General features: G+C 42.8%; 1 protein-coding gene across 2 annotated transcripts in view; it reads left to right on the top strand.

The window, feature by feature from the left end:
• smarcd1 (SWI/SNF related, matrix associated, actin dependent regulator of chromatin, subfamily d, member 1) overlaps positions 1-22,018 on the top strand; it is a 53,590-nt gene that overhangs the window by 710 nt on the left and 30,862 nt on the right. Inside the window, exons 1-4 of one of the 2 annotated variants that reach the window (XM_048523577.2) lie at positions 14,334-14,575; positions 16,080-16,273; positions 20,926-20,968; positions 21,631-21,753. In XM_048523577.2, coding sequence (XP_048379534.1) covers positions 14,525-14,575; positions 16,080-16,273; positions 20,926-20,968; positions 21,631-21,753 — 411 coding nt within the window. In that variant the 5' untranslated portion in view covers positions 14,334-14,524. Of the gene's footprint in view, positions 1-14,333; positions 14,576-16,079; positions 16,274-20,925; positions 20,969-21,630; positions 21,754-22,018 lie in introns of those variants that run through there. The other variant, XM_048523575.1, reaches the window with a different exon arrangement.

The following is a 22,018-nucleotide window of genomic DNA, read 5'->3' on the forward strand; positions in this document are numbered from 1 at the left end:
ATTTTCTGTCCTGTGTTGAAATACAGGCAGATGGTGATGAAAGCTGTTGGCTGTGAGAACCAGGTGTAAATTGTGTATGGTAGATAGTGTTTCTCTCAGGCAGTGACTGAGAACCCTAGTTCACCACAAATTGGCCAGCAAATGTTAACAGAAAAGCAAAACTTGTATTTATATAAGGCCTTTCACAACCACCAAATATCTGAAAGTGCTTTTGATGAGTACTCTCAATAATAACACAGGAAACATGGCAATCAATTTGTGTACAGCCATCCCCCACAAACAGCATTGTGATAAACAATTTGTTTTGGTGATGTTGATTGAGAAATAAATATTGTTCAAGACTCCAGGGAGATTGCTACTGTACTTGTAATCACAGAATGATTATGGCATGGAGGGGTTGTTCAACTCTGCTGGCCTGTTGAAGAAGCAGTTTGCTTCTTGCCATTCTGCCTTATCCTGCAAATGCTTCTGGTTCAGACAAAAATACAAGTCTTTTTTGAAAGTCTCATTTGATCCTGCCTTCACCACACTTGCAGGCAGTGCATTCCAGATTCTAACTGCCTCATGTCTTAAATTGGTGTCTTCGGGTTCTTGATCCTTCAACTAATGGGAACCGTTTCTTTCTCTGTACTTTGTTCAGACCCTTCATGGCTTTGAACACTTCGATCAAGTCTTTTCTCAGCCGTTCCCAAGGTGAATAGTCCCAATTTCTCTAATCTGGCACTAGATCCACTTGACACACCACCTTCCCAAAATCTAGGCCCAGCTAAATCTTTCGCATTGGACTCAACATACTATTGTAGAAAAATTCTCCAGAGCACACTCTTTGTACTCTTGTTTGTCTCTTCCCTTTATGCTACTGTTATCTTAGTTTTTATTTGGATTATTAAAGTTCTCTCCCATTATAACTCCTCTGTGTAATTCTAATGCCTCTGTTATTTCCTTGCAAATTTGTTCCTCTACATTTTTCCCACTACTTTGTGGCCCATAGACTACACCAAGCAATATAATTAGACCTTGTTCCCTAGTTCTAAAACAGACTTTGTACTTGACACCCCTGAGGAGCACACTTTCTCCAGTACTGCAGTATCTTTCCTGGACACCTTTTATTCAAGCATTCTGAGCATCAGGTCCTTCTGTAAGTTTAGTCTTCCCATATGTCAGTTTGCACTTGTTGCTCACCAGTCTGCACATTCCCAAATGTCCACAATAATCCTAATTTAAACTTTATTCCTTCTCTCTTACTCCTAGTCTGACCCTGCCTGGTATGTTGCTATTGGCTATTCGAATGTTGTCTGTTTCTGCCTTTGCTTTCTACACCCCTGTCAGATTAGTTTAAATTTTCTCTGATAGCATGAGCGGCTCATCTTGCGAGAAAGTTGTTCTGAGCTCTGTAAGACATAGGAGGTGTGGAAGTAAGGCCATTCGGCCCATTGAGTCCACTCTGCCATTTAATCATGGCTGATGGGCATTTCAACTCCACTTATCCGCACTCTCCCCGTAGCCCTTAAATTCTTGATCTCGCAAGGAATTATCAATCTCTGCCTTGAAGACATTTAAAGTCCCAGCCTCCACTGCACTCCATGGCAATTAATTCCACAGGCCCACCACTCTCTGGCTGAAGAAATGTCTCCTCATTTCTGTTCTAAATTGACCTCCTCTAATTCTAGGGCTGTGCCTAGTCTCCCTGCCTAACAGAAACAACTGCCCAGTGTCCACCCTTTCTAAGCCATACATTATCTTGTAAGTTTCTATTAGATCTCCCCTCAACCTTCCAAACTGTAATGAATACAAATCCAGATCCTCAGCCGTTCATCGTATGTTAGGCCTCCCATTCCAGGGATCATCCGTGTGAATCTCTGCTGGACACGCTCCAGGGCTAGTATTGTCCTTCCTGAGGTGTGGGGCTCAAATTTGGACACAGTATTCTAAATGGGGCCTAACTAGAGCTTTATAAAATCTCAGAAGCACATCGATGCACCACTGCTACTGAGCATCATGTTAGCTATACCTGTATCCCTTTGCACAATTGATAATGAGATATCTATCAATTTATACCTTAAACATACTGAAAGACTGAGCGTCCACAGCCCTCTGGGGGTGGGGGAGAGAGTTCTAAAGGTTCACAGCCCTTTGATTAAAAGAAATTCTCATCTTGGTCCTAAATGGTATTCCCCTTATTTTTTAAATGGCGTCCCTCCCTCCCACTTCTCAACTCCCCAGCAAAGGGATGTATTTTGCTTGCATCTCCTCTTTATCCCTAAAATATTTTGTAGGTTTCTCATTCTTTGAAATTCTTGAGGAACAGGCCCAGTTTGCACAATCTCTCTTCATTTGGACAGCCTGGTGAACCTTTGTTGCACACTCTCTGTGATAATAGTACACTTGCTGGGATAAGGGAGACAAAAACTCTGCACAGTTCTCCAGGCAAGGTCTAACCAAGTATCTATATAATTGAAACAAGACTTCACTACTCTTATTTTTCTAATCACTCTGTTCAGTGATGTTACTATGCACCTCTGGAGCAGGTGGGACTTGAAACTGGGCCTTCCAACCCAAGGATAGGGATGCTACCACTGACGCACGAGAGCCTTTTGGTCCCTAGTCCAAATCATTGATGTTTGTTGTGAACAAGTGGGACTTTAAGTACAAATCCTTCCAGTAATCCACTAGTCGTAGTCTACCAATGTGAGATTGACCCATTTATTCCAACTGTGTGTTTACTGTTTGTTAGCTAATCATTAATCCATGCTAGTTCATTGTCTCCATATCATATGCTCTAATTTTGATTAAAACCCCCCACAGGAAATTGGATTTTCTGAAGCTTTTTGATAATCAAATATACCGCATCAGTTGATTTCCCCTTTATCAGTTATGTTTTTAACATTGTCAAAAAAACCCTCAAGTTTGTCAGTCACAATTTTCCATTTGCATATCTGGTGCTGACTATACCCAATTGTTATTATTTTCCAGGTAAGATTACCATTTATGCGTTTGAATTACAAAGCGCAGAGTATAGGGCCGAGATACCAGAAAGGCATGGCCAATAATCAAGGATGTGCAAAAGGACAGAATTGGGGAAGTGGGGGATCTGAGCTAGGGAAGAGAAAGGCCACAGAGGGGTTTGAATTTTAAAATGGCGGCATTGCTGAAATGGGTGGTTAGTGTAGGACAGAGAGTAGATTACTGGGTGAATGGAGCTTTGGATGAGCTCAACATCATAGGGATTGGGAAATGGGTGGCTGCTGAAGGGTGTTGAGAGTCTAGAGGTAACAAAGGCACGACTGAGGGGTGCCGTAGCAGACAGGAGGACAGGTACTTGTCTGGGTGATGTACTGAGATTGAAGTAGGCAAGGTTGTGAATCGATTTGCTTCAGCCTTGATCTGTGATGGGATATTTTAACTCAATGTTGGAATAAAGCATGTTTATTGACTGTACATTTGTCAGTTTTGTGGGAAACTCTGGTGTGTTCCTCTGTGGGCAGTGTGCAGTGGAGGATCAAAACCAGATCATTTGAATTTTTTTGTGTTTTTGCGCTGGGCTCCATTCTTTTAGCTAGATGAGTATTTGGGCAGTAACTGAATTGAGTTCTGTGGGGAATGTGTTTAATTGAATGATTGACTTCACTGAGAATTCAAAAGGCCTAGTCTGTCTGAGGTCAATGAAAGACAATGATCAAGGTTGAACAATGTCCCAGTGATTTCCTGAAACTTTGGTCAAAGTTTGGGCATCAAAGCATTTTTGAGTATTATCTCCACGTTTCTTTCTTCAGGAGAGTAGAGGAATTGAGATGAGTTCACCCATTCTTTGCAAAAGGCAAAAGTACAAAATTTATCCCTCATCTGGCCTCTTTTCATGAGTTACTGATGACTTTTGTACATCTTATCTGTTTCATTTTTTCAAAGAACTGCCTTTCTATGAAGTATTTCTCACTTTCCATCTGTCATCCTTGCTAACTGGGTTGAGCGATTGCAAAAATTTACTGTTTACAGAATCAAAGAAGAAAAGGCCTGCATTACTGTCATGCCCTTCGCAACATCCTAAAAATGCTTGACAGCCAGTGAAATACTCTTTGAATTCTGATCACTGCTGTAATGTAGGAAACTTGGCAGTCACCTTGCATGCAGAGAGATCTCATGGGCAGCCATGTGCTACTAAGCACGTCATCTGTTTTAATGGTGTTGATTGACATTAGCCTGGGTTGCTTCATGGACCAGAGAACTTGAGGGGCCGAGTAGTCTGCTACTCATGTTTTGTATTTTTCTATGTTGATGTATGAGGAATCCATATTGCCCAGTGCATCGAGGAGATGCCCTTCCACACCCAAAATAGTATCATGGGATCTTCTTTGTCCATGAGTAGACCAAACATTAGTTTAACATCTCATCTGAAAGGCAGCAGAACCAACACTGCCTCAGGACTGTGTAGACCGTCAACCTGGATTTCTGGTTGGGAGTCCTGGAGTGGGATTTGAATAGCTGTGAATGGCAGGTCCATTGACCGAGGTGAGGTGAAAATGGGGCCTAACTGTTGTCCAGTGAGCCCTTCTGGAAAGCTGGTGTGGAGTAATACTTACTGAAAGCAGATTGTCTGTGGCTATGATTCTGCCTTGGAGGTATTGCCTGCTGGCAATTACGGGGTTCAGATGCAGACAATAGCAGATGTCTAGTGCACGTTGGGAAGAATAGTGCCTTCCAGAAGACTAGAACCAGGAAGCAGAGAGTGTATTTGTTGGTGCCCAAAACCAATTAGTCTTTCACTGTTTTGTTAAATGGGCAATTCTGATAGGATCACACAACAAGGAACACTGAGATTGTGGAATGTATGATTACATTGCCTTCAATTATGCAGCTCTTCTTGAGAGCAGCTTTTCCACTATGGTTAACACCATGTTGAATTCTGTTTGGTGAAGTTTTACTTGTGTTATCCTGTCAACTGTGCAGATTTTAACTTCATACCTGTCTATTGTCTATTAGACAGAGCTCTTCAAGATAGTGGAATCAAGGGTTATGGGAATAAGGCAGGAACAGGATACTGATTGTGGATGATCAGCCATGATCATAATGAACGGTGGTGCTGGCTGGAAGGGCCGAATGGCCTACTCCAGCACCTATTGTCTATTAGACAGCGCTCTTAAAGATGGTCTGCTCATGTCAGAAGTTGGATGTGAAAATCATGAAAGAGAATTTTTCCACTCGATTGTACTTGGTTTGTGATTGATATTGCTGTCTGTGAGTGTGCAATCAATGAGCCCTTATCATTTACCTGGGATTCATTTAAAAATTGTGAAGCTTGGCCGTTCATACCACTGACATGAAAGTGACACTGCAGACAGGAAAACATTTGTTCATGTTGATTTTTTAAAAAAATGCATTTGCTCATGTGCTTGATTATAGTTTGTTGAAATAGTTCTGTAAATCACTTGCGATGCTGGCAGAACCAGCCCAGCTTGTCCCCGCCTCCCTAACCTGTTCTTCCTCTCACCTATCCCTTCCTCCCACCTCAAGCCGCACCTCCATTACCTACCTACTAACGTCATCCCGCCTCCTTGACCTGTCCGTCTTCCCTGGACTGATCTATCTGCTCCCTGCCTCCCCACCTATACTCTCCTCTCCACCTATCTTTTCTCTCCATCTTCGGTCGCCTCCCCTTCTCTCCCTATTTATTCCAGAACCCTCTCCCCATCCCCCTCTCTGATGAAGGGTCTCGGCCCGAAACGTCAGCTTTTATGTTCCTGAGATGCTGCTTGGCCTGCTGTGTTCATCCAGCTCCACGCTGTTATCATCTCAAATATATTCTTCTCCCTTGATAAAGGTTACACTGAGATTTTGCCACCTGACAACATCTGATGATTTCTAGCAACAGAAGCCTACTCCCATCAACATATTTATGCATCATTTTCAAGTCTTCATTTCCTTTTCAGTGGCCAAACATGTTTCTTTGAGACAGTATTGAATTTTAGCCATCTGTATACAGATGATGGCTTCAGTGCAGACCTGAGATAGTGTTGCATCATCAATTACTGTTGTCTCTTTCAAGAGATTTCAAGCCAAAACCCCTGTATTTTTGATCAAGTGGGCTTGTAACAGTTCTGTGGCACAATTCAAGTTAGTTCACTGAGTCAGAACGTTCTGGGTTCAAGAACCACTCTGGAACTTGCACAAAAGTTAAGGCTGATGCTTCAGTGCAGTATTGAATGCGTGCTGCAGGTTAAGATGTTAACTTGACACTCCTATTTTCCCCCTCAGATGGCTATAATAGATTTCCTGCATTATTTTGAAGAACAGGTTCTCCCCAATGCTTTAGCCAATATTTATGCCTCACTTATCATCACAAAAACAGATTATCTGGTTGTTGTCACACTTGTGTTTGTCGGAGCTTATTGTTTGTTGGTGCACAAGTTGGCTGTTCCATTTCAGTACAATAGTGACTCGGCCTCAAAACTATACTGTTTGAAATGTGTATCGATCATGGAGGTTGCTATTGCATTGCAATTCCATCTTGTATCTGAGCTCTGACCAAAATTCCTCACTACACTAATGCCACCAAAGAAAGTTTTAACCCCTTTTCTGTCGTACTGGTTGTGTGATTGTATAATAGTGCCTGCAATAATGTTATCCCTTACACTGATTTCTAGAAGCTTTTCTTCCACTAACATAAAACCATAACATTTACCATTCAGTCCTTTGGTTAAATTCAAACAATTTTGGAATTTTATGCTTAACACTCCTGATGTTAGCGACGTTAAGTCTCCCGACGCGACTGTCCTGAATTCTGAAGAGCTTCCTGCAAGTATATGGCTCATATAAGCCAAGCAGGCATCACCCCCTGAATGATATGGCTTGGATCTGAGACATTTACAGAAGTCCAGATTACCTTGCACAGTAAGGCATTGTCTGAAGCATGCTGTACGGAACAAGACTGTTTGTTTGGCTAATTGGACAAAACTAAATCTGTTCCCACTGTTTTGCTTTCCTTCCCCTAACCCTTTATCCCCACTACAAAAAGTGCTGTTGTCTCTACCTCAGCAATGCACTGCAGTGAGGTTCACTCTTTGTGACAGTTTAAAATTGATGGCTCCTCGTTGCTGACCCCTCAACCAGAAGAAATGACCTTTCTGTTACCCAGTCAGGCCCTTTGTCATTTCAAAACCTTGAAACTTTGTCCTGGCTTTCTCTGCTGCAGTGTAGTCTCTTGTCTCTCTGAAATCTCTGCCTAAGTTCTACCAAGGATACAAGGTCTTGCTAAAAATCCCTGTTGATTGCATTTTCAAATGTTAGGATGTCAGCTTCACCATTTTCACATTTGGTAAACTGATGATTTCCAGATCCGTTGGAAGCTGAAATTGCTACCTTTTTTGGCCGCCTGACCCTAGAGTGTGAGTGAGCACCTGGATCAACAATTACCTCAGTTGTGGTCATTGGTGTATTCAGAATGACACAGACCTCTCAACATACCATTCATCAATTCAATTAAAAAGAAATAGTAATCTCAGGCCAGGGGTTCAATGTGCTAACACTAAACCATTGGCAGACAAATCAAGCCCAGTTAGAAAATAAACAACATAAAAGTATTAAAGTTGTTGAGATAAAGAATATGCAGACACCAAAGTTGCAAAGGCCTTGCCCATCAGTCTGAAAGGTGATTGCATTCGGAAACAAGTGTTTGGAAAATAATAAAGTGACAAGAGGAAACACTGTGAATGTTAGCAAACCAGCCGCCTTTTGCCAGTTAATAACAATGTTGGTTTGAGCCATACCATTCATAAGCCTCCTTGGCTTATATGAGCCATAACCTTGCAGAAAGCTCTTCAGAATTCAGGACAGTCACTTCAGGAGATTTAACATCACTAACATCAGGAGTGTTAAGCATAAAATTTCAAAATTGTTTGAACTCAATCCAAGGACTGAATGCTAAATGTTATGGTTTCATGTTAGTGGAAGAAAAGCTCCTAGAAAACGTTGTCAGAGATAACATTAGTGGCAATTTTGGAGAAGTGTATGCTAACCTGCGACAGTCAAAACTAATCTGTAAAACACTGATTTTGATTTCTAGTTGAATGCCGCAAGGAGGTGAATCGTAAGATATAGGCGCAGAAGTGGAAGACTAGAGGGTGGCTAATGTAGTGCCATTATTCAAGAAAGGTGGTAAGGAAAACCCAGGGAATTACAAACCAGTAAGCCTGCTGTCACTGTTAGGTTATTGGAGGAGATTCTGAGGGACATGATTTACGTGCATTTGAAAAGGCAAGGACTGATCAGGGATAGTCAACATGGCTTTGTGTGTGGAAAATTGTGTCTCACTAACTTGATTGAGTTTTTTTGAAGAGGTGACCAAGAAGATTGATAAAAACAGAATGGTTGATCTCTAAGTGGACTTCAAAGTGTCCAACAGGGTTCCACACCGGAGAGTGATTAGCAAGGTTAGATCACGTGGAATCTAGGGGGAGCTAGCCAAATGGACACAAAATTGGCGTGAAGGTAGGACACAGAGGGTTGCTTTTCAGACTGGAGGCCTATGACCAGTGGTGTGCCACAGGGAACGGTGCTGGATCCACTGCTTTTTGTCATTTATGCAAATGATTTGGGTGTGACAGCAGGTTAGTAAGTTTGCAGGTGACACCAAAAGTGGTGTAGTGGAGAGCGAAGATGATTATCTCAGAACAATGGGGCCTTGATCAGATGGGCTGAAGAGGGGTAAATGCAGTTTAATTTAGATAAATGTGAGGTGTTGCGTTTTGGGGGCAGGACTTGTATGGCTAATGGTAGGTCCCTGGGGAGCATTGTCGATCAAAGAGACATAGGCATGCAATTGCATTGTTTGTTGAAATTGGAGTTGCAGATAGACAAAGTGGTGAAGAAGGCATTTGGCACACTTGCCTCCATTGGTCAGTGCATTGAGTATAGGAGTTGGGATGTCATGTTGCAGCTGTACAGGATATTGGTTAGGCCACTTCTGGAATACTCTGTTCAGTTCTGGTCTCCCTGCTACAGGGAAGAAGTTGTTAAATTTGAAAGGGCTCAGAAATGATTCACAAGGTTGTTGCTGGGATTGGAGGATCTGAGCTATTGGGAGAGGCTGAACAGGCTGGGGCTATTTTCCCTGGATTGTTGGAGTCTGAGGGGTGACCTTCTCGAGGTTTGTAAAATCGAGTTGTGTGGATAAGGTAAATAACCAAGACCTTTCCTCCAGGGTAGGGGAGTCCAAAACTAGAGGGAATAGGTTTAAGGTGAGAGGGGAAAGATGTAAAAGGGATCTGAGGAGCAACGTTTTCAAGCAGAGGGCGGTGCAAGTATCGAATGAGCTGCCAGATGAATTGCTAGAGGAAGGTACAATTATAATATTTAAAAGGCATCTGGGTATATGAATAGGAAGGGTTTAGATGCATATGGGTTTAGGGCCAAATGCTGGCAAACGGGACTAGATCAGTTTAGGCTCTTTGGCTGGTGCAGACAAGTTGGACTGAAGGGTCTGTTTCCATGCTGTATAACTCTGTGACTCCAAGTAGACCATTTGGCCCATTGAGTCTGCTCCATCCTTCAATGAGATCATAGCTAATCTGACGTCCTCGACTCCACTTTCCTGCCTTTTTCCCGTAACCCTTGATTCCCTTACTGATTTAAAAATCTCTTTGTCTCAGTGTTGAATATACTTAATGAGCCAGCCTCTGCAAATCTGCAGTAAAGAATTCACTAATTCACAATGCTCTGAGAGAAGATATTCCTTCTCATCTCTGTCTTAATTGTGCAGCACCATATTTTGAGATTATGCTCTGTAGTCCTCAGCTCTCCCACAAGGGGAAGCAACCGTTCCACATCTACATTGCCAAGTCCTTTAAGAATTTTAGATATTAAGGTGTAGAGCTGGATGGACACAGCAGGCCAAGCAGCATCAGAGGAGCAGGAAGGCTGACATTTCGGGCCGAGACCCTTCTTCAACCCCCTTTAAGAATCTTGAATGTTTCTCTAAGGTTGCCTCTCACTCACTATATTCCAGTAAGTACGGTCCCAACTGACTAAACCTCTCCTCATGAGACAGTCCCTCCATACCTGGTATCAGTTGAGTGAGCCTTCTCTGGACAGCCTCCAATGCTGGTATATCTTCCCTTCAATAAAGGGCCCAAAACTCTTCACAATACTCTTAAGTGTGGTCTAACTAGTGTCTTGTATAGTTTTAACATGACTTCCCTATATTTATACTCTGTTGCCTTTGAAATAAAGACTAAGAAATGTAGATTACGGTATTTTTGGTCATGTAAAGTGTTTGGCTACATGCTTAAGACCCGACGTTAAAGGCAAAGTTGCCAAAATGGATGACTGAATAGCTAATGGGTAGGCAGGACAAGTATATAGAGATAATGGGAACTGCAGATGCTGGAGAATCCAAGATAACAAAATGTGAAGCTGGACGAACACAGCAGGCCAAGCGGCACCTCAGGAGCACAGAAGCTGACATTTCGGGCCTAGACCCTTCCTCAGAGAGGGGGATGGGGAGAGGGTTCTGGAATAAATAGGGAGAGAGGGGGAGGCGGACCGAAGATGGAGAGAAAAGAAGATAGGTGGAGTGGAGAGTATAGGTGGGGAGGTAGGGAGGGGATAGGTCAGTCCAGGGAAGGTGGACAGGTCAAGGAGGTGGGAAGAGGTGGTAGGTAGGAGATGGAGGTGCGGCTTGAGGTGGGAGAAAGGGATGGGTGAGAGGAAGAACAGGTTAGGGAAGCAGAGACAGGCTGGGCTGGTCTTGGGATGCAGTGGGGGAAGGGGATGAGCTGGGCTGGTTTTGGGATGTGGTGGGGGTATGTAAATGTTTCTCAGACTTCCACCCTCTGTTAATTATGTGCCCCGGGGATCTCTGTTGCCTCATTATATGAGGAAGAATGCTGGAGGACTGAGATAAATGGAGTGGGCAGAGAAATGGCAAGTGCAGTTGACTGTTAACAATTGCCATTGTACAATGTTGAGGGAAAATTCAGAGCAAAAATATACCTGATCTGGTGAAGTTCTCAGGGCATTGAAGGATTGAAGAAGTCGAGATGTGACTCCAAAGAAGCAGTCTTTGCAGATGTCACTGGTCAAGCTCTGGGGACAGGGGTTTGACTCCCTCTGCAGCAAATGGTGAAATGTGACTCAATTAAAAGCTAGCATAATGGGGACCATGTAACCATCGTTGACTTTGTTAAAACCCCATCTGGTTCTCTAATGTCCTTCAGAGAAGGAAATTTGTCATCCTTGTCTACTCTGGTCTATATGTGACTCCAGATCCACAACAATGTAGTTGACTCTTAACTGCCATCTGAAATGGTCTGGGGTGAATCAGATCAAGTGGCAATTTGGGATGGGCAATGAATGCTGACCCAGCTAGCGATACAGACATCCCATGAAAGAATGATATTTTAAAAAATTGTGATTATACAATTAAAAATGGGTGTGGTGGAAAGTAGGTAAACAAGATTTGAGTTGATTGCTCTGGTATAGACTTGATGTGTTGAAGATCGTCTTGTGATGCTGCTGCTATATGGCGAAGAAGATCTTGATTCTGAAAGAAAAGTGGTGCCTGCAGCTGCTGAAAGTCTGAAACCAAGCTGAGAAGTTGAAATCAGTGGATCAGGCAACATGAAACAGGGATGGACAGGAATCAGTGAGTATTTTAGAAACTCTCCTCGGGTTGGCACAACACTACAGCGTGTAAAGTGAAAGCACTTCACCAACCGAAGTGCTTTTGGACTGCCCCAAGGGTGTAATGAGTGCTATATGATTGCAAGTTCTTTTCATTTCGTCTTGATTCAAAATTAGTGACCTGAGCCAATTTTTCAGCTATCATCCTGATCACACCTTTGACGAAAGAAGCCGATTTCAGTTGACTGGTGCTTCTGTTGACCTGCTGTACATTACAATCAGTTGTGAATACTTTATTTCTCTGTGACTTAAAAGCTCTGATTTATTGGCACAGTATTTTCCATATATACAAGGGCAGTGCAGATAGTCCTTTCATGGCTCCTGGTTTCACTCCTTCGCTCAGTGACCATGTGTATGCTGAAGTCGCTCTAGGCACTGTTTCTGGCCGTTAGATCATTTCTGATGCCTGGGAGTAATATGTGATTTCCAAAGCATGTTTTAGAGGCCTTTATCTACTACCATCCAGGAAAAAGGTGGCTAATTATTCTTTCATTGACAGCGTTTACTGGCACAATCTCAGTGCCTTTAGAAACAGTAGGGATGGCCACCATTGCAGGTGGTTTGAGGCAACACTGTAAAGTGAAATATATGCCTCTCTGGGCTTGGACCCAGAAGTGTCATTTGAATGCACTTTTAGTTTCCAGCTTAGAATGAGTTGGAAAGTTTGAGCTGAATGGAGAGGATGTTTCCTCTAGTGAGAGAATTTAGAATTTATGGACCACTGTTCCAAAATAAGGGGTGCCCCATTTAAAACAGATATATCAACAATCTTTGATTCTCTGAGAATCATGAATCTTGAGAACTCTCTTCCTTAAAAGGTGGTGGAAGCAAGAGTCCTTGAATGTTTTGTAAGGCAGAGGTAGATAGATTCTTGATACGCAAGTGGGTGAAAGGTTTTTGGTTAGGAGGGAATGTGGAGTATTCAGATTAGCCGGGATCATCCTGAATGGTGGAGCAGGCTCATGTGATGAGTCTGTGTTCTTGGCCTTCATTTTACTTCAGTGTGAGTTGCAGTTTGTTTAAATCTGAGGCCTTTTACGATTGCTGAGTTCAATCCTTATGTTGACAAGACTAAATCCAAGCAATCTACTACTTGAATGCTCTTACCTCTGCAATGCTGAGAAACAATTGGTTTTTGTTCTTGACATGTGGACTGTAACAGTGGACCATACTGTGTTAGATTAGATTAGATTCCCTACAGTGTGGAAACAGGCCCTTCGACCCAACAAGTCCACACCGCCCCTTGAAGCATCCCACCCAGACCCATCCCCCTATAACCCACTCCCCTGAACCCCACGGGCAATTTAGCATGGCCAATCCACCTAACCTGCACATCTTTGGACTGTGGGAGGAAACTGGAGCACCCAGAGGAAACCCACGCAGACACGGGGAGAATGTGCAAACTCTACACAGACATCACCCGAGGTGGGAATTGAACCCGGGTCCCTGGCACTGAGTTTGCAGTGCTAACCTCTGAGCCACCGTGCCGTGAGGTAAATATGCTGTAGGTTGTACTGTTAAATTCTGAATGAAACAACTAATTTGGTATGCTTGGATCAGACACTTTCAATAATATCAAGTAGAGAATGATGTCCCTTAAGCTGTGACTGGCTTGACTTGGTGCCAATGTAAATGGAGCAAAAGGGACTCACTTGACTCACTTTATTTTCCAATTACACCCCTCTGTTCCTGCATGCTTTCTGCTTTGTGGGATGATTGTTGATATCTTAGCCTCCTTTTGGCCCTCCATAAAACACACCTCGATTGAGCAGCCTTTTAATCATCCCACCTAATCGTTCTTTTAGAAACAAAGAACCTGCATTAATACTGCGTCTTTCATGAACACAGGATGAATCTAGTGCTGGTTGACTGATTATGGCCAAGGGGGAACAGTGGACAGGATATGGGGGAGAATTTCTGTGCTCTCTGAATATTTTTCTGACCTCAGAGGGAAGATGGGGCTTTGGTTCAACTCTACTTCCCAAGGAAGACACTTCTGACAGTAGTCTGTCCCTGGGACTGCACTGAAGCGTCAGCCTAGATTCTGTGCTCAAGTCTCTGGGATGGAACTTGAATCCGCAATCTTCTGTCTCAGAGGGGCGAGAGTACTGAGCCGTGGCTGACACGGGCAAACTTGTTTATGTATGAAAATGACCCAAAAGACCAAAGACTGACACTTTTGGCATGTTGTTGGTTTCAGAAGCATCTGTGTTTTTTCTTAGTTCAAGACATTGGTATAAATGAAAACTGTTGTTCTGAGTGCTGTTTATTGGCCATTTCCCAAACGTGTACTTTTTTTGCTGATCTGCCTGCTGATGAGACAGTTTTGACATATATAACTCTTTTTATTTGAAATTCTCTCTCCAGTTAAATGGTATTTAATTGCACCAACTCAGCAGCTATTGTGGCAGTGTTCAAGGCTTTTTCCTGAACACCCTTTTGCTGCTGACAACTGTTTTGCTGTGTGCAGGCAGGGTCTTTTTTTTCCTCTTTTGAGTCTTGATGTTAATTAGCTGAGACCTGCAAGAGCAGTAGTATGGAGCTGAAAGGCATGCACAAGTGACGTGACAACTGCTGTTACAAGGTCTTTCATTGATTCATTTCTTTGTGGTGTTTAGAATGCACATTGTAGGGCCTTGGACTGAACAATATTACAGCGTCTTCTGAAATGTCACTTGCTCCTATAGTTTGGTTTTTGATTTGCTGAATTTCTTATAAAGTTGAGGCGACTGCATCTTCCCCACAATAAAATGTCGGATGCCCGAGAGCGACAGCACCAGCTTGCTAAACGAGGGTGCAGTAAAGTAGAGCGTAGCACACGGACAAAGGGTTTTTGAAAGGGACGCGTGGCATGCAGTCAGCAACCAGGAGTAAACTCTTTGAATTTCTTGCTCATGGTTTGGTAAGGGATTGTGTTTTTTTTAAATTAATGAGGCTTTTTATTTCCGACTGCGGTGGCAGCTATAGTATGAATTGTAATGCAGAATTTTGGATCTAGAAGGTTACCCCATCAACTGACTCCTGCCCTAAAGGAGGAAAGGGCTGTGTTGTTTCCCATGTTAATGCATTGACTGCAGAATCAGTTGCAGTCTTCTGTGCAGCAGACCGAACAATTGGATTGATAGGGTACATGCCTATACTAGCATAATGGCTTAATTGTCCAGCAATTATTTTTTCTTTCCCCGTGTGACTAATTTTCAGTGGCTGTTTTTCTTAAGTTTTCTCCCCCCGCCCCACCCCCAACCCACCACCACCTCGACCTCTTTCTCCCTTCCCCCGCAAACAGGATTTTCCTGTTTCAGATGCTGGGTCTCATTGTAGCAATCTCCTGTGGAGAGAATGAAGCAGAATTGCTGACCTGTGTCTTTTGTGTCCTTGCAATGGAATACAGATGAAACTTGTCCGTAAATTTGCAGATTTTAAAATGTAGCTGTCTGAAAGCCCCCCCCCCCCCCCCCACCTCCTTATTGTACTGCATCTTGACTTGGGAAATTGACAACACTGGTCTGTGGCCAACATATTCATCTCTGTTTCCACCCACTCCGCCACCTTTTCTAAAATCAGTCTTCAACCTGTCAACTGAAGTACAAGTTTGATGGGCAGCGAATTCCCTCTAATTTTGCTCTCCTGTTTGTAGCAATCACAGGGTCTGTTGAATCTTTCCTATTGATCATTCAATGCAGGACTTCCCAAGCTCAGCATGGAATTGAGCTCTGAGGCAGCAATAGCACCCTCAGAGTTTGGACTGATTTCTGACAGCTGCGAGGTCCCCTTAAACCTTTTGTGTTTTTTCAATTGGTGGATATAGCCGAAAGGACTGCTCTTTGTGCCCCAATTATTACTGCAAAAGAGACAGATATTTCTTTTGTAAAAACTCTGCCTTTTCAGCAACTCCCCAAAACTCAACTCCTGTTCCTCCCCAAGCCAGTACTCCACAGTGTAGAATTGAAACCCCATCTCACTGAACAACTGAAGGTTCCCCACCCAGGACATCTGAAGTCTCTGCTCAGCAACACTCATGCCTGTTTCGCCCCCTTGTAATTTTCTAACTGGGGTTGCACACAAATGGGGTTACACCAGGAACAAGTTCGGGAGTGTCCAATTTAACGTGTGTTGGTACACGCTGGCTACCTTGCTAACAATTTTAGGTTTAATACTAAAGTGACAGATCTTGTGTCTTTTGCTGCTGCCTTTCCTTAGTGTCATGGATTTTTTTTGTTGGGGTGTGCCACTGGACAAAGGCTGAAGCTTGCATTGCTCATGTTGCCTCCATTAGCGTGGAGTGTTTTCACATCACAAATTAGATGTCGGTGTTGTGATGTGGGAGTTTTTTTGCTGAGTTCAGCCTCTTGTGACAAGGTCACGCCCTTTCCAATGTCTTATTTTGTTTTCTTCCGTTTGACTAGCGCCCGGGGATGCCTCCGGGCAGCCGCATGCCACCTCAGGGTGCTTCCATGGGTCCGCCGGGTCCTTCGTATGGTGGGAGCCCAGCTGTGCGACCAGGAGTGCCTCAGTCAATGATGGACCAGTCTCGCAAACGGCCAGCGCCTCAGCAAATTCAACAGGTGCAGCAACAAGCAGCCCAGAACCGCAATCACAAGTAGGTCCAAGAACTTTTAAATTCATCTTCCCATATTCGGTACAACAGATGTTGCCAGGAGTGACGTGCTTTGAAATTGGTCAGTCACTGTCAGAGGCACCAGCGTGATCCCTGGAACAAAATTTGATTCATTTTCACCCCTGTGGAGTGCTGACTGATTCAGGATGCAGTTCCACGTGCATCAGCCATCCACGTAAACCTCACCAAGCTGTGCTTTTAAAATTTCTTTCATGGGATATTGGCGTTGTTGGCAAGATCAGGTTTGTTGTCCAAACCTAATTGCTGCTGAACTGTGTGGGTGGCTACCCCATTGCGGAGGGCAGTTAAAAGTCAGCCATAGTGTTATGGGTCTAGAGTGACATGTAGGCCAGAGTGGGTAGGGACAGCACGTTTCCTCCTGTAAGTAAATTAGATGGGCTTTCAATTGTTAGAGAATAATTTTAGATGTTTTAATTGAGTTTAAATTCCATCAGCTGACACGGTGAGATTGGAACCCATGTTGCTGGAGCATTAACCTGGGCCTCTGGATTACTAGTTCAGCAACATTACCATACTGCCATAACACTGTAAGAAATAGGAAGAGAGGTAGACTGTTTGGCACTTAGAGCCTGCTCTGCCATTCAGTAGAATCACAGCTGATTCAACATTTCTCAAGTCCACTTACCTGCCCTTTCCCCATAACCCTTAATTCCCCTGCTGATCAAGAATCTATCTCAGCCTTAAATACACATAATGACTCTGCCCCCATGAGGTAAGGAGTTCCAAACACACTCAAACCTCAGCAGAAATCCTTCCTCCTCTCAGTCTTAAATTGGCACCCCTCTATTCTGAGGCTATGCCCTCTGATCCTCGACTTTCTTGTGAAGGGAAACATCACCTCAGCATTTACTCTGTCAAACCCCTTAAGAATCCTATATGTTTCATTGAGATCACCTCTTATTCTTCTACATTCCAATAGGTACCGTTCCAGCCTGTTTCCCCTTTGCTCGTAGGGTCGTCCCTCCATATTGAGTGTCTTCCTGCTTGAACTTTCTCTGAACCACCAATTAAATGATATTTCCCCTGAAATACAGGGACCAAAACTGTTTACATTACTCCAGATGTGGTCTCACCAGCACCTTGTACAGTTACAGGAAGACTTCTTCACTCTTAGTTTCTAACCCCCTTGAAATAAAGGCCAACATTCCATGAGCCTCCCTGATTACCTGCTGCCCCCGGGTGCTAGCTTTTTGTGTTTTGTGCGCAAGTTCCCCCCAAGTTGCTTTGTATTGTGTCTTTTTGCAGTTTGTCTGTACTTAACTAATATTCTTTTCTTCCTTCCAAATTGAACTAGTTTGCATTTTCTCACATTATATACTATTTGCCAACTTATTGCTCACTTACTTAACCTATCACTATCTCCCTGTAAACTGTATCCCTCTCACAACCTACCTTTCCATCTGTTTTGTCACATGCAAATTTAGCTACAGCATATTCACATCCGTTTACCAGTTCATTCATTAATATTGTAAACAGTAGCGGTTCCAGCACTGATCCCTGTAGAACATTACTGGTCATAGATTGGCGGTCTGAAAAAGAACCCCCTTAGCCCCACTGATTGTTTCTTGCCCGTGACCCCTGTACTACCTCCAAAACAGTGGGCTGTTATCTTTATGATTTAACCTTTTGTGAGTTACCTTGTTGAATGCTTTTAGGAAGTCCAAATACAACACATCCACTGGATCCCCTCTCTCCACTCTGTTTGAGACTTCCTTGAAAAATCTGAATAAATTAGTCAGGCGCAACTTCCCTTTCATGAAGCCATACTGACTCTGTGTGATTTGGTTATGATTTTCCAAATATCCTATTACTTCGGTAATAATTGATTCTGATATTTTTGTAATAATAGATGTTAGGCTAATTGGCCTATTGTTACCTGCTTTTTGCCTGCCTCCTTTTTTTTTTGAACAGAGGTGCCGCATCAGCAATTTTCCAATCCTCTGGTTCTTCTCCAGAATCAACAAGTTTCTGGAAAATCACAGCCAATGCATCCAACAATCTCTGTAGTTACCTGTTTTAGGATCCTAGGATGCAAACCATCAGGGCCAGGGGACTGACTTGCCTTTAACTTCTTTAGTGATGGTGATGGTACTTAATTACTCCCCTGTATTCTTTAGTATTGATGAAATGTTTGAAGTATCTTCTGCCATAAAAACTGATACAAGATATGTTTGACTCCCCTGCGATTTCCTTGTCCCTCAAAACTGTCCCCCAACTTCATTTTCTAAAGGGTTGATGTTCACTTGAACTACAGTCTTCCTTTTTATGTATTTAAAGAAACTCTTTTTGTCAGTTTTTATGTTCTGCGTTTATTTTTTCTGTCTCTGTTATCTTTTTAGTCCTGAATTAGGTGAGATTTAGATTTTGAATTTATCCTGGTCTTCAGGGCCATCGCTGATTTTGGTCTCCTTATGAAGTTTTCTTTTCAACTTAATACTCTCCTTAACTTCCTTGGTTAGCTGTGGTTGATTTATCCTTCTCTTGGAATCTTTCCTCTTCAACTGGGAAGTATTTTTAGAGCCATGAATTACCTCCTTAAACATCTCCCACTGCTTGCTTACTGTCATTCTTGCTAATTGATTGGCTCAATTAACTTTAGCTCACTAAATCTTCATTTTGTTATAATTCCCTTTATTTAAGTTAAACACACTTGTTTCTGACCCAAGTTTCTCACTCTGGAACTGAATATTGAATACTGTCATGTTATGATCACTACTTCCTAGGTGATCCTTTACTCAGTCATTTATTAAACCTGCCTCATTACCCATTACCAAATTCAAGATGGCTTGCTCCCTAGTTGGTTCTATGACATACTGCTCTAGGAAACTGTCTTCAAATATGCTCTCTGAATTAATTGTCATAGCTGCCATTTCTCATTTGATTAATTTAATGGGCATAAAGATTAGTCACCCATAATTATCAGAGATAATGGGAACTGCAGATGCTGGAGATTCCAAGATAATAAAATGTGAGGCTGGATGAACACAGCAGGCCAAGCAGCATCTCAGGAGCACAAAAGCTGACGTTTCGGGCCTAGACCCTTCATCAGAGCAGCTCTGATGAAGGGTCTAGGCCCGAAACGTCAGCTTTTGTGCTCCTGAGATGCTGCTTGGCCTGCTGTGTTCATCCAGCCTCACATTTTATTATCACCCATAATTATTGCTGTATTCTTTCTATATGATCTTGTTTTTATTGATTTTTAGCCTTTCCCACAGAGTGGCTACTGTTTGGGGGTCAGTATGCCACTCTTTCTTGCCCTTGCTTTTATATTACTTCCACCCAAATGGGTTCAGCATCATCCAATACTTTTTCATCTCTCTCAACTGTCCCCGTTTCATTTCTTAAGTGTTACCCTGCCACCTTTGCCACTGCTTCATTAAGTTCAGGAAGCATTGGCTTGCTATTCTCCTGTGGGCATCACCACTAAACTAGGCATAGGCAGCTCAGTCTGTACTCACCATCCATATATGTACACTAGGTAGAGCTCAGCGGGGAAGGCTAACTGATTTTTTTTACAACATCTCTCTCTCTCTCTCTCTCTCAAGTGTAAAACAGTATAGCACCCTGTAATTGCTGAACATTTTGATCCCACTAGCCGGTCTTAGCAGTGACACAATGACCTCTTTCAAATAATAAAATCATTATCCTTCATACTTTTGCAATACTGCACACTTAATATCATCTATGCAAGTGTTTCAGTTATTTGACCATACTTGCTTTGACCATCTATTAGCACTGAAAAGCCAGCATTAGAAATGACCCAGGTGGCTTAGTAGATAAATGCATCACTAGTTGAGTAAACAATGTGCAATTTTTAACTTCCTTTTTAATTAGATGTCATAGTTTTGATGCAATTTATTCGTCAGTAATTGGCCACACTGAGCACGGACATGCATGTTGATTTTAGCTGGGTCAGTATTTTGGGAACAACACACCACTTTTATACCCTGGGATACTTTTTCTGATCATGGTCCAATGCCTTACTGAAATGCACAGATGTGTTAGGATTCAACTTTGCTTTGATATCTACTTCCCATGTCATCAAGTAACCTGGTGACAGTCATTGCCTTGATTCTCACATGAAATATAACCACTTGAGTGAGGCCATGGGTAGCGCTCTACGTCTTTTAGCTCCAGTAACGGTTTGTTGAGAGTTTTGTTTCTTTTGGGTGCTATGGCACCTTAGGCTAAAAGGCAGAAGGCACGACTGCCAATAATTAAGGGAAAGGAGGATGCAGCAGGGGGTGGTGTCTTTACAGTAGATGGGAGCTAATTAGAAAGGAAAATGCTTTTATAAACATTAAAAGTCCATTGAGAATCAAGTTCTTCATGCTTTCCCTTCGCAGTAATTAGGATGGTTGCGTGAGCTCATTTTGACCCGATACTTGATCAGGTTTGAGATGAATTTGCATGGCTTTCTGCGACCAAATCTCATGTTTCTGTACTTGTCTTGAGTGTTTAAGTGTCTGTTTCTGTCAGGTATCCAATTATGGTTCCTTGTACTGCTAATGGCCCGTTTTGCCTACCTGGACACGAAACGGACTTCATTTTGGAGTGTCTGATTTTGGAAAGTAAGTTGTCAGAGTAACAAGTTTATTCTTTCCTTTGAATAGTGCAAAGAAGAAGAAGATGGCCGATAAAATTCTACCTCAGAGGGTAAGTGCATCCTTAATTTTTTCGTTGTTAAAAGATTTCCTGCATCCTGCTTTTTACCATTCCTAATCCAAAAATTTTGAATTTTTTAAAGAAAAGGGTGATTTTGGAGGAAGAATTAACTGAAGGAAAGCTAGGTGAAGTGATTGCAGATCTTTGTCGAATTAGCACGTATGAAGCGACCACTCAGGCGTTGGGGAGGAAAAATTTTTGGTTCAGGATTGATGTGGGCCCTTTCTACTGGAATTCGAGTTCCAGTCCAATTCAGAACATTCTGGTTCGGCTTGTAATAGTTGCCGAGGAGAATGGAGTGGAATCAGTAACTCTGGTACTGAGCTTTTGGCAGCTGATGAAGGCCATCCTCTCATCACTCCAATATTTAACTGGAGGAAATTCTGATTTATGAGAAACTGGGCAAGCAGTTTGAGAGTGCAGCAACAATGGACAGTGGAGGGGTTGAACTGGGTGTCAGCAGGGCCCTTTTCCTCGTTGCAGGAGATTCTGTAACTATCCCTGAACAGATAAGTGTGGTACCAGGTAAGATCAGTCCCAGTGAACTAGACAAGAGATGTGTATGGTCAACCATATCAAAAGCTGTAGGCGGGTGGAAGGTGGGGATTGTGCACTGATGAGTATTGTGGTACAGCATGTGCATTTTGTTATAGATTCGGGAACTTGTGCCAGAGTCTCAAGCCTACATGGATTTGCTGGCATTTGAGAGGAAGTTGGACCAGACTATAATGAGGAAGCGCCTGGACATTCAGGAAGCATTGAAAAGACCAATAAAGGTAAAACCTGTCGGATTACCTTGATTATTTGTTACTTATCTGTACTTTGACTCCCTAAAATCTAATCTTTCAGAAATCAAGCTAACACTTTTAAACAGATGTCGAGAACTGGTGCTAAGTTGTTTGAATGGGATAAAAGCCTTTGGAACTCTTCAGAGCGAAGTAGTAGGACGGGTCACTAATGTTGTCCAGAAGACTTTCTCTTAGCCTCAGCCAATGTCTGAATGAGCACAAGGGATTATGGTAGAACACCAGCTGACGATTA

Source organism: Stegostoma tigrinum, chromosome X, assembly GCF_030684315.1.
Source record: "Stegostoma tigrinum isolate sSteTig4 chromosome X, sSteTig4.hap1, whole genome shotgun sequence".
Lineage (NCBI taxonomy): Eukaryota > Metazoa > Chordata > Chondrichthyes > Orectolobiformes > Stegostomatidae > Stegostoma > Stegostoma tigrinum.